The sequence below is a fragment of the Carcharhinus amblyrhynchos genome, chromosome 5 (assembly GCF_965287045.1).
Source record: "Carcharhinus amblyrhynchos chromosome 5, sCarAmb.v2.hapA, whole genome shotgun sequence".
In the NCBI taxonomy this organism is placed as follows: domain Eukaryota; kingdom Metazoa; phylum Chordata; class Chondrichthyes; order Carcharhiniformes; family Carcharhinidae; genus Carcharhinus; species Carcharhinus amblyrhynchos.
Genome location: NC_137328.1, coordinates 42,447,436 through 42,461,437, shown reverse-complemented (window position 1 = coordinate 42,461,437; position 14,002 = coordinate 42,447,436). Strand labels below are relative to the sequence as shown.

At 43.1% G+C, this 14,002-nt stretch overlaps 1 protein-coding gene across 3 annotated transcripts in view; it reads left to right on the top strand.

Moving 5' to 3' along the window:
* Positions 1-14,002, top strand: part of caap1 (caspase activity and apoptosis inhibitor 1) — a 34,572-nt gene that overhangs the window by 8,985 nt on the left and 11,585 nt on the right. For all 3 annotated transcript variants that reach the window (XM_080188694.1, XM_080188693.1, XM_080188692.1), the window contains exon 4: positions 352-433. In XM_080188694.1, coding sequence (XP_080044820.1) covers positions 352-433 — 82 coding nt within the window. The remainder of the gene's footprint in view (positions 1-351; positions 434-14,002) is intronic.

The following is a 14,002-nucleotide window of genomic DNA, read 5'->3' as shown; positions in this document are numbered from 1 at the left end:
AGGCTTGAGATTTTGAGATTATTTCTGCTAAATGTGTGAAATGTTCACCTATTATATTGACTTCTTAATGTTGAGAATTATAAACATTTAAAGGTACCATCATAACTATTAACATGACTTGGACAATGCAGTAGAAGCTGTTGACATGTATTACTTGATCTAAACATGAAAAGAATTAACCCGTAATGAAGGTCAGAGTGATATTAATTCTATTGTCTGATAAATACTCGTTTTGGATAAAAAATTCTAAATCTGACGATGTATTTTAAGTTTACAAATTTAAATTTTAAATATTCCAACACAGCTGCAGGCTCCCAAATTATATTGTAATATTTCAAACAATTATTTTAGGTGATGACTTTGGTTCGTCTGATACTGAAGAAGAGGTAGGGGAGAATGACAAGTTCAAGAAGAAGCTGGATGCAGAAAGTCAGTGAGTATGGTTTTTATTGCTTCATTAACATAGTTTGGTTGTTCAAAGGTGCCTGTAGCATACAAAAATACCCTGATTTATTGTTTTCTTTGAAGCACAATAAAATATAAGTGCCTACATATATACCAAATTAATTAAAATAAATTTATTGTAATGAAATTGCAATCTAATTCCCTTTTTGAACTGTTTCTCAACATGGGTTAAGTTAGCCTTGGATTGTATTATCCATATTTTGCATGTTGTAGGCTTGTTAGCTGTAAAGGTCTGATTTACTACACTGCTTCTTGTAGCTTATATTTTAATAATATTTTATAATTGTATGAGACCACTGGACAACTTGATGTGCCTTGGACATTTGGTGGAATGTTTTATGATGGTGATACTGTTTTGAAAAATGCAGTGTTTTGCCTCTCTTTGTTAAGGAGAACATGATAAATGTGGCCACACCACTCGAGCGGGATTGTTCAAAACATCTTTCTCACATATTGGTGATGGGCCTTGGGAATCAAATCTACAGTTGAAACAGATACCTAAATTCTTGGGTGAGCACAGTTCCCTAGTTGATTGCTTGTTCCTAGAAAGTAATCTTCATAGAAAGGGATGGCACTCAATGCTAGCCTCAAAAAAGGCTGCCTACAGAGGTTCAATGTATTGTAGGACATGGATTTTTACAGTGTAACTTTTTAATGTGGCATGATCTATAGTGAATCTCTGGCATTCAGCAGCAGTGAGGCTAATCAGCCAGTTTGCAGAATTCTTGTACAGTAAAACAGAGTAAAAAGTAGTGATTTTGTTTCACATTTTAATCACTCAGAGAATGAAATGAAGATTGGGAAGTACACGTAGTAGCTGAAATATCTTAAACTTTAAAAATAACTTTAAAAAATAATGGATTTTTAAAATATTTTTACAGACAAAGAAGACTTCACACTTTAATTTTTCAAGGCAGAGGGATTTCAGCAATAATTATGACATGATACACCATTTAAAAACACAGTATCACCTCAAACCAGCAAGGCTTAATATTTTCAATTGATCTTACAGTGCACCCAATGGCTAACACTAGCAACAACTTCTAGATTCCAATGTTTATCTGCAGACATCAAAAGCTGCACAGAAACGACAATGGCACTGTTTCGCCATCATGACAACTGCAAATTCGGAGACATGGGTTTAATTTCCATCACAGAACCTAGAGTATTTAAATTCAGGTAGCTAAATTAAATCAGGAGTAAAAGACTGGGATCATAGAATGGTTACAGCTCAGGAGGAGGTCAGTCAGCCCATTATGTCTGTGCCGTCCCTTTGCAAGAGCATCTCAGCTAGTACCACTCCCCTGCCCTTTCCCCATACTTCTGCAAGAATGCCCTAGGCCCAATGATCTTCATCATAAAGTCAATTAGGGATGTTTAAACAGTATTTAGTTCTATTTGCAACTATTCAAATAATGAAGTAGTTGGTACCAGCAAGCAGCAAGACCTGGACGACAGGCAATCTCAGACTGATAAGTGGCAAGTAGTATTCATGGCACACAAGTGCCAGGCAATGGCCATCCCCAACAAGCGGGTCATAAGAACATAACATAAGAAATAGGCCCCGCTATTCAATAAGATTATGGCTGATCTGAAGTGGCTCAGTTCCACTTTCCCGCTTTCTCCCCATAACCCTTAATTCCCTTGTCTGTCAAAAACCTATCTACCCGTGACTTAAATATATTCAGTGAGGTAGCCTCCACCACTTCAACGAGCAGAGAATTCCAGAGATTCCCCACCCTTTGACTGAAGAAGTTCCCCCTTAACTCTGATCTAAACTGCACCCCCCAACTTTCTAATTACCTCCCTTGACAGTCAACAGGATTATCATAGAAGAATCCCTGCATCATCAACATCCTGGGGGTCATCATTTACCAGAAACTTGGACCAGCCTCATAAATGCTGCAATAACAAATTAGAGATTGGTGACTTAGCCTATGGCAGAATACCCAAAGCCTTTTTGCCATCCACGTGACCCAAGTCCGGAGTGAGGTGTGCTATTCTAAACTCGTCTTGATGTGTGAAGCTCACAGTACTCAAGTGCCACAGTCATCTTGGCACAGAAGGAGGCCATTCATCAGATTGAGTCCATGCTGCTCAACACCGTCCAAGATTGTGCAACATGCTTGATTAGCAAGCCAGTCCATCCATCAACTTATCATTCAGTCCCTCTATCAGCTGCACTGTAGCTGCAGCATGTGCCAGACAAGAAAGACCAGGCCAGCAAGTGCTTGGGAATACGTTCACCTCCAGCTTGCACACCATTCTCAGTTGGAAATATATTCCTGCTCCTTTGTTGTTTCAGGATCAAATTGCTGGAACTTCTTACAGCACTGTGAAAGTGCCATCACCGCATAGATTGTAGTGGTTGTAGAAGGTGGTTCAGTGCCACTTGTGGTTAATAATTACCACTAAATGCTAGTCAGTGAGGCCCATATACATGAACAAATTAAAAAATAAGTCCAGTTGAAACTGGCATTGTATCTTTAATTTATTGGCAATTGAATAACCTTGTTTACCATTAGATGCAATAAGAAGTCTCACAACAACAGGTTAAAGTCCAACAGGTTTTGAGTTTTCGAAGCCCTGCTCCTTCATCACGTGAGTCGATATGTATCATTGAACCTGAAATATTAATACAAACAGTGTGAAGAATTGCAGCAGATTGCTGTTTTCTTAATATTAGAGCTGATAGCGAAGCTATTTTCATTTTGTTCATAAGACTCCTTGAAAGGCATTACAATCTGCTATTGCTCAGCAATCTCTAAACTATTTGAGATCTCACAATATAGATGATTAAACAAAGGTGTGCAGGTACCTTGACTAGAACCTTAGTGAAGTTATTTAAGCTACATTTTCTTGTTTTAATAGCAAAATCATGATCAGTGTCTGTCTTCTGTCACTGTGTGAAATATTGTTTTAAAACCGGCAGTTTAAAAAGTTCATCTTTCATAAGCAAGTCATGGCAAACAATTACACTTAAATGGACCTAGCATTGCTTGCCATCTGTTATGCATTTTTTTCCCACATTAATTACATGGGTCTAAATGACTAGATTCCATATTTGTGAAAGTGAAATGCCAGCGGCAGCTTCTGTGTTCTTGTTCTCCCAGACTACATGGAAGAGTAAGGAGGGCTAACATAAAAGTTCAAAGCCATTTAGCCGTCAAAATATGCTGCAGTTTACTTTAGTTACATATGCAAACTGCTAACTTTGAGAGAACACTTTTTCGCTGAAAGTTATTTACAAAGGTTGAAATTACTGCTGTCATTTACAAGAAGCATGGTTTCTATACCTGAGTGTGTATGTACTGTATAAAGTATAATCTGTATTCTTGAATTGACATTGCAATTTATTCTGATACAGCATTTGTGCATCTCAAAAAGTGATGTAAATTAAAGAGTGCTGTTAAAATAGTGAAAGGAAGTGAAAAATTCAAATGAAATAGGCAACTACTGACATGGTCTTCAACATAATTGTTGCATAATTGGCATAAGGGAAAGAGTTAAGGAAGCCAGTACAGTATTACTGCAGCACAGTTAGAGAAGAACTTGGAACTATAGAAGATAAACTGAAGAAGGTAAATTTAAAAAACCATACTTCTATAGAGTATTCTGCAGGAGATAATTTGCTAGCCAACTTTCTGGATGATTTTGAAGTCAGTGTGACAGAGGTACTTGCTTAGTTAAAAATATTTAAAACACACGTTCCCTGAGTCAAGTTGGCATAAGTTCTAAAGTATAGAGTTTTAAATGAGACCAAGGAGAGAATTAGCTAATGATAAAGGAAATGTTGGATCTTAATGGGGTTTCCCATTACTGAAAGCAAGCAATTGTACCTATGTGCTCGACCCTTAGCAGTATATTTAAAGGTGGAGGGGCGCGGCTTGTAAAATAAAACACATGGCAGTCCTACTGCCTTCCCACCCACCCTGACTTGTCTCCCATTTTGCATAAAATAGAAGAAGAACTGGGCTATTTGGGCCTTCAAGTCTTCTCTGCCATTCATTATAATCGTGGCTGATCATCAAATTTAGTATCCTGAACTTGCCGCCCTTTCCCCATATCCTGTAATCCCTTTAACCCCGACGGCTATATCTGATTCCTCCTTGAAATCACACAATTGTTTTGGCTTCAACTACTTTCTGTGTAGTGAATTCCACAGTGGACAGGTAGATGTCAGGCAGCCTACCTGCCCTCGGGACTACTGAGGCCCTCAAATGGCTAATTAAAGGCCTTGTTTCACTTCCACTACTATTTTACCCCGGCAGGGGAAAGTGGCCCAAGAGCATTAACTGTATGCGGACCCTTGTTGGGTGAGAAGAGTTTGGGAAGGTGGGGAGCGATCCTCTTGTGGGGTTCCCTTATGACTACTGGAGACACCACCCACCACATCCAGCCCCCTGCATTCCTCAAAATTATATCCCCTTTGCCTGTCCGCCCTCCGTGATTTCTCAAACTCATTCTTCACCCCTTGCCGTGGTCCACCAGTCAAAGCCCCAGACCTGCCTTGAAGTCCGGGCTGCATCACTGCTTTGGGACTGCCTGTAGTCCCAGTAATGGCTGCTGCTCGAGCCTGATGCTGCTGGAACTGCAGAGCTCCCAGCCATTCTGAAAGACTGGCAGCTCTCTGAGGCAGGACTTCCTCTCAGATGGGTGATTGGGGCAAGGGGGTTGCAGAAATCTCACCTTGAAACAATTAAGGCTACTCCCAGTGTAAAATGACTTTGGGGTGGATGTTTTGGTCAGGGGTGAGGGGAATAGAGTGAGCTGCAAAACCCAGGTTTATATTTCTAAAACAGAATCCAATGATGCCACTATCAGCAGCTGACCATCGTTTCAATGCTATTGTATGAGGCAGGCTGAGGAAGCATCTGTATAGCAATAAGAGGAAGAAGCTGTGATGCTTTCCAAGAAATTTCATGTTAAGTAGATAATGGAATCTCCATTGGTGTAGCCTATTTAACCTTTCAGAATGCTTTTCACACTGTTACATGTGAAAGGCATATAATTAAACTAAAAGTCCTTGAGTGGAATATGGATTTTTTTAAAGGAAAGTAAGTGTACCAGTATAAGTTACAATGACAAGTTGGGAGTTTGTGTTGATTGGGGTCCCATGAGAGCCAATGCTGGGACCCTGTTCTAATTTAAATTCATGACTTGGGTATTGAAACCACAATATAGCTGACAGCAGTAAAACAATGAGAGCCATAGCATCAAGAGGATAGAGCAGAAGATTTGTAGGGCTTATATTGGTTTTGCAGTGGAGCAAACTAACAAATTAAATATAAAAATTAAAGCGTCACATGTTGGTCAAAAATATTTACACATTGAATGGAATTGAATTAATAGGAGATTAGAAAGTTACCTGAGAATAATATTTATACACTGGAGGGACACAGTTTTAAAAAGTGACATAATGCATATATATTAAAGCTGTGAAATCATTACAGTTTATGCTCAAGGTCTGAGATGCATTATTATGACCAGACTTGACAAACTCTGTTCTTCTCACTACATCTTAAAAAGCATGTGTACTTGGGAGATGGTGCAGAGAAGAGCACTATGCTGGATCCCAGATGTTAAGAGTAGAAAATATTTGATATAATTACCAATTTTCCAAAAAGAAGGTATCTAAGGGTAGACCCTCCTCTGGGTAAATGTGGCTGTCACTGTGTATTTTTACATGTTGTGGTTTGGAGCTGTGGTTAGTGATGGCAGATGCTCCATTGTTCTTTCCCTAACACAGCTGACCAGAGATCTTCCCTGCTCTTAACGCCTGCCATTGGAGTATGTCAGAAGGATTTTCCAGGTAGCCATCAAGTCCTGAGGTGGGACATAAATCCAGAGCTTTTGACTCAGAGAGATGATACCTACGATCACAGTTAGATTGCCACTCCACTCCTTTGTACTTACCCAGGTTAGGAGCTGCACATTTCTTGTCCCCTCTTCCCACCCGACCCTGCTGAGAATTGTTCAGTGTACCTTGTTTCCAGATCCCTCCAGTGCAGGACAGCAGCCTCAATGGAAGGGGAGCCGTACCTCGCTTTTTTTATGGCAGCAGATATATTAGAATCTGTGTGTTTAAATATCGTTTCCCTGCTTTCTCAAAATGCATGTGGGGAGGGGGATGCAGGGGGGTATTGGTTTGTGTGGAGTAGCTTAGTTCAGGGTGGGTAGGATGGGTTACAGGAGTGGGGTCAGATGGGACAGGTGGTCAGTTGTGGGGGTAGTCAGGCTGCTTGGTGAGTATTCAGGTGGGAGGCAGTGGGGTTGGGAGGGTAGCTATAGGTAGTCATGTGGCATGGCCAGAGGGTGGGGATAGTGAGGACTGGGAAGGGTTGAGGGGGTAGAGGTGATAGGTTGGCAGGATAGTCAGGTGTTGTGGGGGCATGTTTAGAAAGGAGTACATGGGGGTGAAGTGGGGCTATTGGATTTGGGGTGATTGGGACGAGGAGGTGGGGATTGGTGTCAGTACAATAGTTATGCAGATGTTGGTAGAAAGATTAAACCCACTTGAGAGAGTCATAATCATACGAACAAAGTCTCTGATTTCCATCTCAGTGCTGGGTGATTGCCCTTCAGAAGTTTAAAGTTTCTGGGCATTTCCTGTACAGTCTTGCATGCTGACCTCTGGAGTCACCCTGGGAGTTCTGAGCCTATTATGCTCACGCACATAAACAGTCAATGGGAAGTGTAATGTTGACTTTTACCTGGTTGTCCCTAAGAATTGTAGTTTTGTTTTGAAAAGGCAATGTTAAATGCATAGCACCAGCAAATGCAGCCAAATATATCTTAAACTTCTGCAGAATAGCATTTCTTAGGTTACAAATAACAATACAAATCACGTTGTATTTTGAACAGGCATAATAACATTAGGGAGTTGTAACCAGAAGAAACATAAATCTCAAAATGTTACAGTAACTACAGTAATGCAGCTGTGTTCATTACCGTCAGAAGTAAAAAGGAGTAAAATAAATCAAAGGTGGAAATTTAATATGTTTTGTTTTCCTCTGTTATCTCTAACTTATCCAGATCACAATTACATAACATTTATTAGAGCATAGATGATAACAGTAATAAGTAGATTTATCTCCACTACTGAATAAGTAGAAATATTTTGTGTAGTTTAATACTTTTGCATTGGTATGAATAAATTAAAATAGCATTCAGTAGGAAAGAAAGTTAGAATAAGTGTTTGTATGTTGTGTGTTTTTAATAAGATAAAGCAAGATGGAAATACAAGTGGTATTTCCTAAAATAATAAAAAAACATGAAATGAGGGTTAAACACTAGGGCCCATAATTTCTGATCTCTGGAGTGTCATACTGAAGTCCCCATGTAAGGATTGCATTGCAGTTGCCCAGACATTCAAACTTTCTTTGAGCAATTGGCCTGCATTGGGAACCATTGATAATCCAATTTAAATTACTTTGGATGGTTTGACTGACTTAAAGCAATTACCCAGAAAAGGCGAAAGAATTAAAACCACTTCTAATTCCCATCCCCAGTGTCCCCTCATTCTCTAAGCCAAGCTCTGCCCTTCCAAGCCCATTAACCCACTGCACACTTTCTAAAACCAATGGGCATGGAAATGCCAGAACCATTGGGGGGCATGAGGAGACATGGAATGGAGTATTGGGGGAGGAGGGCAAATGGCACGGGAAGGTTTGAAAGGTAGAGCCTAGCAAAGGAGGGGAAATACAAGTGGTATTACCTTTTGCACTTACAAGCCCCTTTTGTGCACTGGGACTCTCGGCTCTTCTAATGGGCCGTAACCCATGAATCTTCAGAAGCTCAGCCAGGCACCATGAAAATTGCAGAGGTGCAGGAGGTTCCTATCTCTTCAATGGAAGCGGTCAGGCTGGTTTCCGACAGCATCCCATACCCTTTAAATCACTTCCAAAAATGGCACAGCCTGAGAATTGGGTCAGACATTAACCTGCGCATCATTTTTAAAGGTTCCCAAATCAACCTGACTCCATGAAAATCTAGGTCCACATGTCTTGAGGTGAAGCAGTGATAATTAAACCAGAATTAAAACTTATTTTAGTTCCTACCTTTAAAAAAATCATATAGTGTTATTTTTATATATCTTTATTTTAAATTCCTATATTCATATTTTTAATAAGAAACAATATCATTACAGGGCAACTTTCTTTACATATGCACCCAATGTATTGATGTTTCTTTATTGATTTTTCTCTACTGTGCAATTTTCTTTGAAGCACAAGTCAGTGGCCCATCTGCAAGCTCTTGTCATTGATATATTTTTTAAGGTTTTCACTCAGAGGGTGGTGGGTGAGTGGAATCGGCTGCCGTCGGTGGTGATGGAGGCAAATTCGATAGGGTCTTTCAAGAGACTTCTGGATGAGTACATGGGACTTAATAGAATTGAGGGTTATAGGTAAGCCTAGTAGATATGCATATCATCAGTGCAACTTGTGGGCCGAAAGGCCTGTTTGTGCTGTAGTTTTTCTATGGTCTATATTGATGTAGCCACTAGGGGGTGCAATTCAGTAACCCAAGTCAGCTTTTTCTGCTTTAATTCTGGAGAAAGACAATATTCTCCTCAAATGCTTGGCATGGAGGAATTATGTAAACTTGCATTGCTTCACTTCAAGCACACTATATTGCAGTGCCAGCACACTATTGCACTCACTTTTTAAAAACTTGACATTTTCATCTGTTTTGCAAAAAAACACTTCAGTGTAGTTCCTTTTAAATTGTGCTGCACTTTTCACAATAACTGCTGGACTGATAGAGCAGGATTGACAAAAGTGCTCAACACACAGCTGTCTCAAAAATGGTCACACTTTGCAAACTTACTCTTAGCAGACTACAGGACCTTGGAGTCTCTGGTGCAGCTAAAATCCTCTTTTGAGGTACTGGCTTGAATGATACAATGTAGGAGATTTTGAATTGAAAAGTAACTATATTCCAATATAGTATTATTGGAGTTTGTATTCTCTTCCTGTGTCTGCATGAGTTTCCTCTGGGTGCTCCAGTTTCCTCCCACAGTCCAAAGATGTGCAGGTTAGGTTTATTAGTCATGCTAAATTGCCCCTTAGTGTGAGGGGAATTAGCAAGACAAGTATATGGGGTTGCGGGAAAGGGCCTGGTGGGATTGTCGTCAGTGCAGGCCAAATGGGCCCAATGGCCACCACCTGCATTGTAGAGATGCTATGATTGTATGAATATCTTCACTGCCTCCAAAGATCATATTCTTTCAGGTGATTTGTTGTACATTTTGTAAGATTGTTATAGCATCTCCTTTTTTGTTCTGTTGATTGCCATTATCCCAAATATTGCACCTCTGGACATGCAGTAAAAATTGAAGATATCCGATATGCATGTTTCAAATAGCTTTTCCATAATTAAATAAAAATGATCTTCCTACAGTGATATTTTTCTCCCCCCTCCCTGCCCCTTAAAAGTAAGATTTCAAAATTCCACTGCCTTCCATTGTTTGCTGGAGCAGACGAGTGAAGGAGCAGAGAGACAGATAAGAAATTACCTGTTTAAAAACCTGTTTAAATAAGTTTAAAGCACTTTCGTAGTAAGAACTTACCTTGTAGAACTGTTTAAATCAGTTAAAAGCATTTTTGCGGGCTTTTTGTATCTACCGCTTTAAGAATTCTAAGGGAGTGGATAGCAGGGAGTTGTGGGGGAGCAGGCTTTAAAACAGCACCAGGTTTAAAAGGAGGCCTGGTGTAGACAGCGGGCAGCGTCGGAGCGGGCAGCGGAGTGAGTGGGAAGCAGAGCGAGCTACTAGGGCTTAGGAGCAAAAGGGCTGGGGAGAAAAAGGGCCAGGTAAGTTCGTGTGGAAATTTTCAATATTACTACAGTGAATAATGGAGGGGCATGTGATGTGTTGTTTCTGTATGATGTGGGAGCTGGTGGACCCCAGGGTCCTTCCCAGTGACCATGTCTGCAGTAAGTGCAGGTTGCTGGAGGAGCTCCAGCTCAAGGTAAATGAGCTGGCCTCTGAGCTACAGACACTGAGGCTCATCAGGGGGAGAGAGGGTGCCATTGTCAATGGGAAGCAAGTGACATCCACCCCCCCAGACTGGCTAACTCTAAGGGTCAGGAACAAGAGGGGGCTGCTGAGCGGAGGAAGGGGGGTGGGGAGCGGATGCCTCAGCCTCTCAATCTGCATAACAGGTTTGAGGTTCTTGCTTCCAGTCTGGACGAGAACGAGGGAGGTGAGTTTGGTGAGCAAACTGCACACAGTACAGTGATGCAGCAGGACATAGGCAAAGAGAAGGTGAAAAGGAACGTAGTAGTAATTGGCGATAGTGGGGTTAAGGGTATTGACACTGTCCTTTGTCACAATGACAAAGTGCACAGAAGGGTGTGTTGTCTGCCTGGTGCTCGGGTCCGGGATGTCACATCTGGGCTGCAGAGGAACCTGGAGTGGGAGGGTGAGAATCCGGTCGTTGTGGTACATGTGGGTGCCAACGACGTAGGCAAAATGCGAACTGAGGATCTGGGGAGGGAGTATGAAAAGCTGGGATTGGAATTAAAAAGTAGAACCGACAAGGTGGTTATCTGTGGGCTACTGCCTGAACTGAGTGCAGACGGGCATAAGGTTGATAAGATTAAGGAAGTGAATGGGTGGCTCAGGGATTGGTGTGGGAGGAATGGGTTTGAATTTATGGGGTATTGGCATCAGTATTGGGGTAGGTGGGACCTGTTCAGGTGGGATGGGGTTGGTCTGAACCGTGCTGGGACCAGAGTCCTGGCGAATCGTATAAATAGGACTGTAGACAGGGCTTTAAACTAATTGGGGGCGGGGCGGGGGGGCGGGCGGGGGGGGGGGGGCGGGGGGCGCGGGGGGGGGCGAGGGGGGGGGAGGGGCGGGGGGGGGTGTGAGGGTAGGTGACATTACGGGGTCTAAAGTTAAGGAGAGGGTACAGGTAAGGGGAGAGGCCGAGGATGTCCCAATAATAAAGGGAGTAGGGAGCGTGAGTATGGTTGGTGGCATTCGGGCAAATAGGGTCCAGGTGAAGGCTGGGATGAAGGCACTTTATCTGAATGCACGAAGCATTTGGAATAAAGTGGATGAGCTGGTGGCGCAGATCAGCACAAATGGATATGATCTGGTGGCCATTACAGAGACGTGGCTGCAAGGTGACAGGGACTGGGAGCTGAATGTCCAGGGGTATCAAGTGTTTAGGAAGGATAGGCGGGAGGAAAAAGGGGGGTGCGTAGCTCTGCTGATTAAGGATAGCATCAGGGTGGTAGCAAGGGATGATATAGGAACCAAAGAGCAGAATGTGGAATCGTTGTGGGTGGAGATTAGGAACAGCAAAGGGAGGAAGACGCTGGTGGGTGTCGTCTATTAGGCCCCCGAATAATGATCTGGAGGTGGGGCGGGCTGTTAACGTGCAAATAAGTGCTGCGTGCAGGAATGGAACGGCGATAATTATGGGGGATTTCAATCTACATATTGATTGGTTGACCCATGTTGGACGCGGTGGGCTCGAGGAGGAGTTCTTGGAATGCTGCCGGGATAGTTTCCTTGAACAGTGTGTGTTGGAGCCGACGAGGGAGCGAGCTATCTTGGATCTGGTGTTATGTAATGAGGCGGGTAGAATTAGGGACCTTGTGGTGAAGGATCCTCTTGGGGAGAGTGATCATTGTATGGTGGAGTTTCTGGTGCAGATGGAGGAGGAGAAAGTGGGTTCCCGGACACGTGTCCTTTGTTTGAACAGAGGGGAGTATGGTAGGATAAGAGAAGAATTGGCGAATGTTGACTGGGGGAGCGTGTTGGAAGGTAGGTCTGCTGAGGAGCAGTGGAGGATCTTTAAGGAGATCTTTCTTGGTGCTCAGCAGAAATTTATTCCGATGGTTAAAAAGGACCGTAGGAGGAGAGGTAATAAGCCGTGGATATCGAAGGAGGTGAAGGAAAGTGTTAAATTAAAAGCGGAGGCGTTTAGAGTAGCTAAGAGTAGTGGGCGAGAAGAGGATTGGGAGAGGTTTAAATGTCAACAAAGATTGATAAAGAAGGGTAGGAGAAACTATGAAGCTGGGCTAGCACTTAATATAAAAAAGGATAGCAAGAGTTTTTATAAATATATAAAAAGGAGGAGGCTGGCTAGGGTGAACGTTGGACCCTTAGAGGATGAGTGGGGGGACTTAGTGGTAGGGGATGGGGAAATGGCTGAGGTCTTGAATAACTTTTTTGTTTCGGTCTTCACGGAGGAGGACGTGGATAATTTGCCGGGTGTTAGCGACGGAAAGGTGGTAGGACTGGAGGGTCTCAATGACGTTATTGTTACTAGAGAGGTGGTGCTCGACAGACTGGAGGGACTGATTGTGGACAAGTCCCCAGGACCGGATGGAATGCATCTGAGGGTTCTGAAAGAAATGGCGGAGGTGATAGTGGATGCCTTGGTGGTTGTGGATGCCTTGGTGGTTATTTTCCAAACGTCGCTGGATTCCGGGGAAGTGCCGGAAGATTGGAAAACGGTTAATGTTACGCCGTTGTTTAAGAAGGGTGGCAGGCAAAAGGCAGGGAATTATCGACCGGTTAGTTTAACGTCTGTTGTAGGTAAAATGTTAGAATCCGTCATCAAGGAGGAAATAGCGAAGCATCTTGAGGGGAATTGCTTGATAGAGCAGACGCAGCACGGTTTCGTTAAGGGGAAGTCGTGTCTGACAAATTTATTGGAGTTCTATGAGGATGTGTCTAGGGCGGTGGATAGAGGAGAGCCGGTGGATGTGGTCTTTCTTGATTTTCAGAAGGCGTTTGACAAGGTGCCTCACAAGAGGTTATTGCAGAAGGTAAGGGGGCATGGAGTTGGGGGTAGGGTGTTAGCGTGGATAGAGGATTGGTTGTCAAATAGGAGGCAGAGAGTGGGGGTTAATGGGTGCTATTCGGATTGGCGGTTGGTGACCAGTGGAGTGCCCCAGGGGTCGGTGCTGGGGCCTCAGCTATTTACCATTTATATAGATGATCTGGAGGAGGGAACCGAGTGTATGGTGTTGAAATTTGCTGATGACACCAAGATTAGTGGAACGGCAAATTGTGCGGAGGGTGTGGAGAGTCTGCAGAAGGATCTAGATAGGCTGGGCGAATGGGCCAGGAACTGGCAAATGGAATTTAATGTTGGCAAGTGCGAGATGGTCCACTTTGGTAGGAATAATGGTAGGAAGGACTATTACTTATGTGGCGAAAAACTGCAGCAGGCGACGGTGCAGAGGGACCTCGGGGTCCTTGTGCATGGGTCGCAAAAACCCAGCCTGCAGGTGCAGCAGGTGGTCAGGAAGGCTAATGGGATGCTGGCCTTCATAGCGAGGGGGATTGAATATAAAAGTAGGGAGGTCTTGCTGCAGCTGTATAGGGCATTGGTGAGGCCGCAGCTGGAGTACTGTGTGCAGTTTTGGTCGCCGCACTTACGCAAGGATATTTTGGCCTTAGAGGGAGTGCAGAGGAGGTTTACTAGGCTGATACCGGAGTTGAGGGGGTTGAGCTATGAGGAGAGGCTGAATAAACTAGGCTTGTACTCGTTAGAGTTTAGAAGAATGAGGG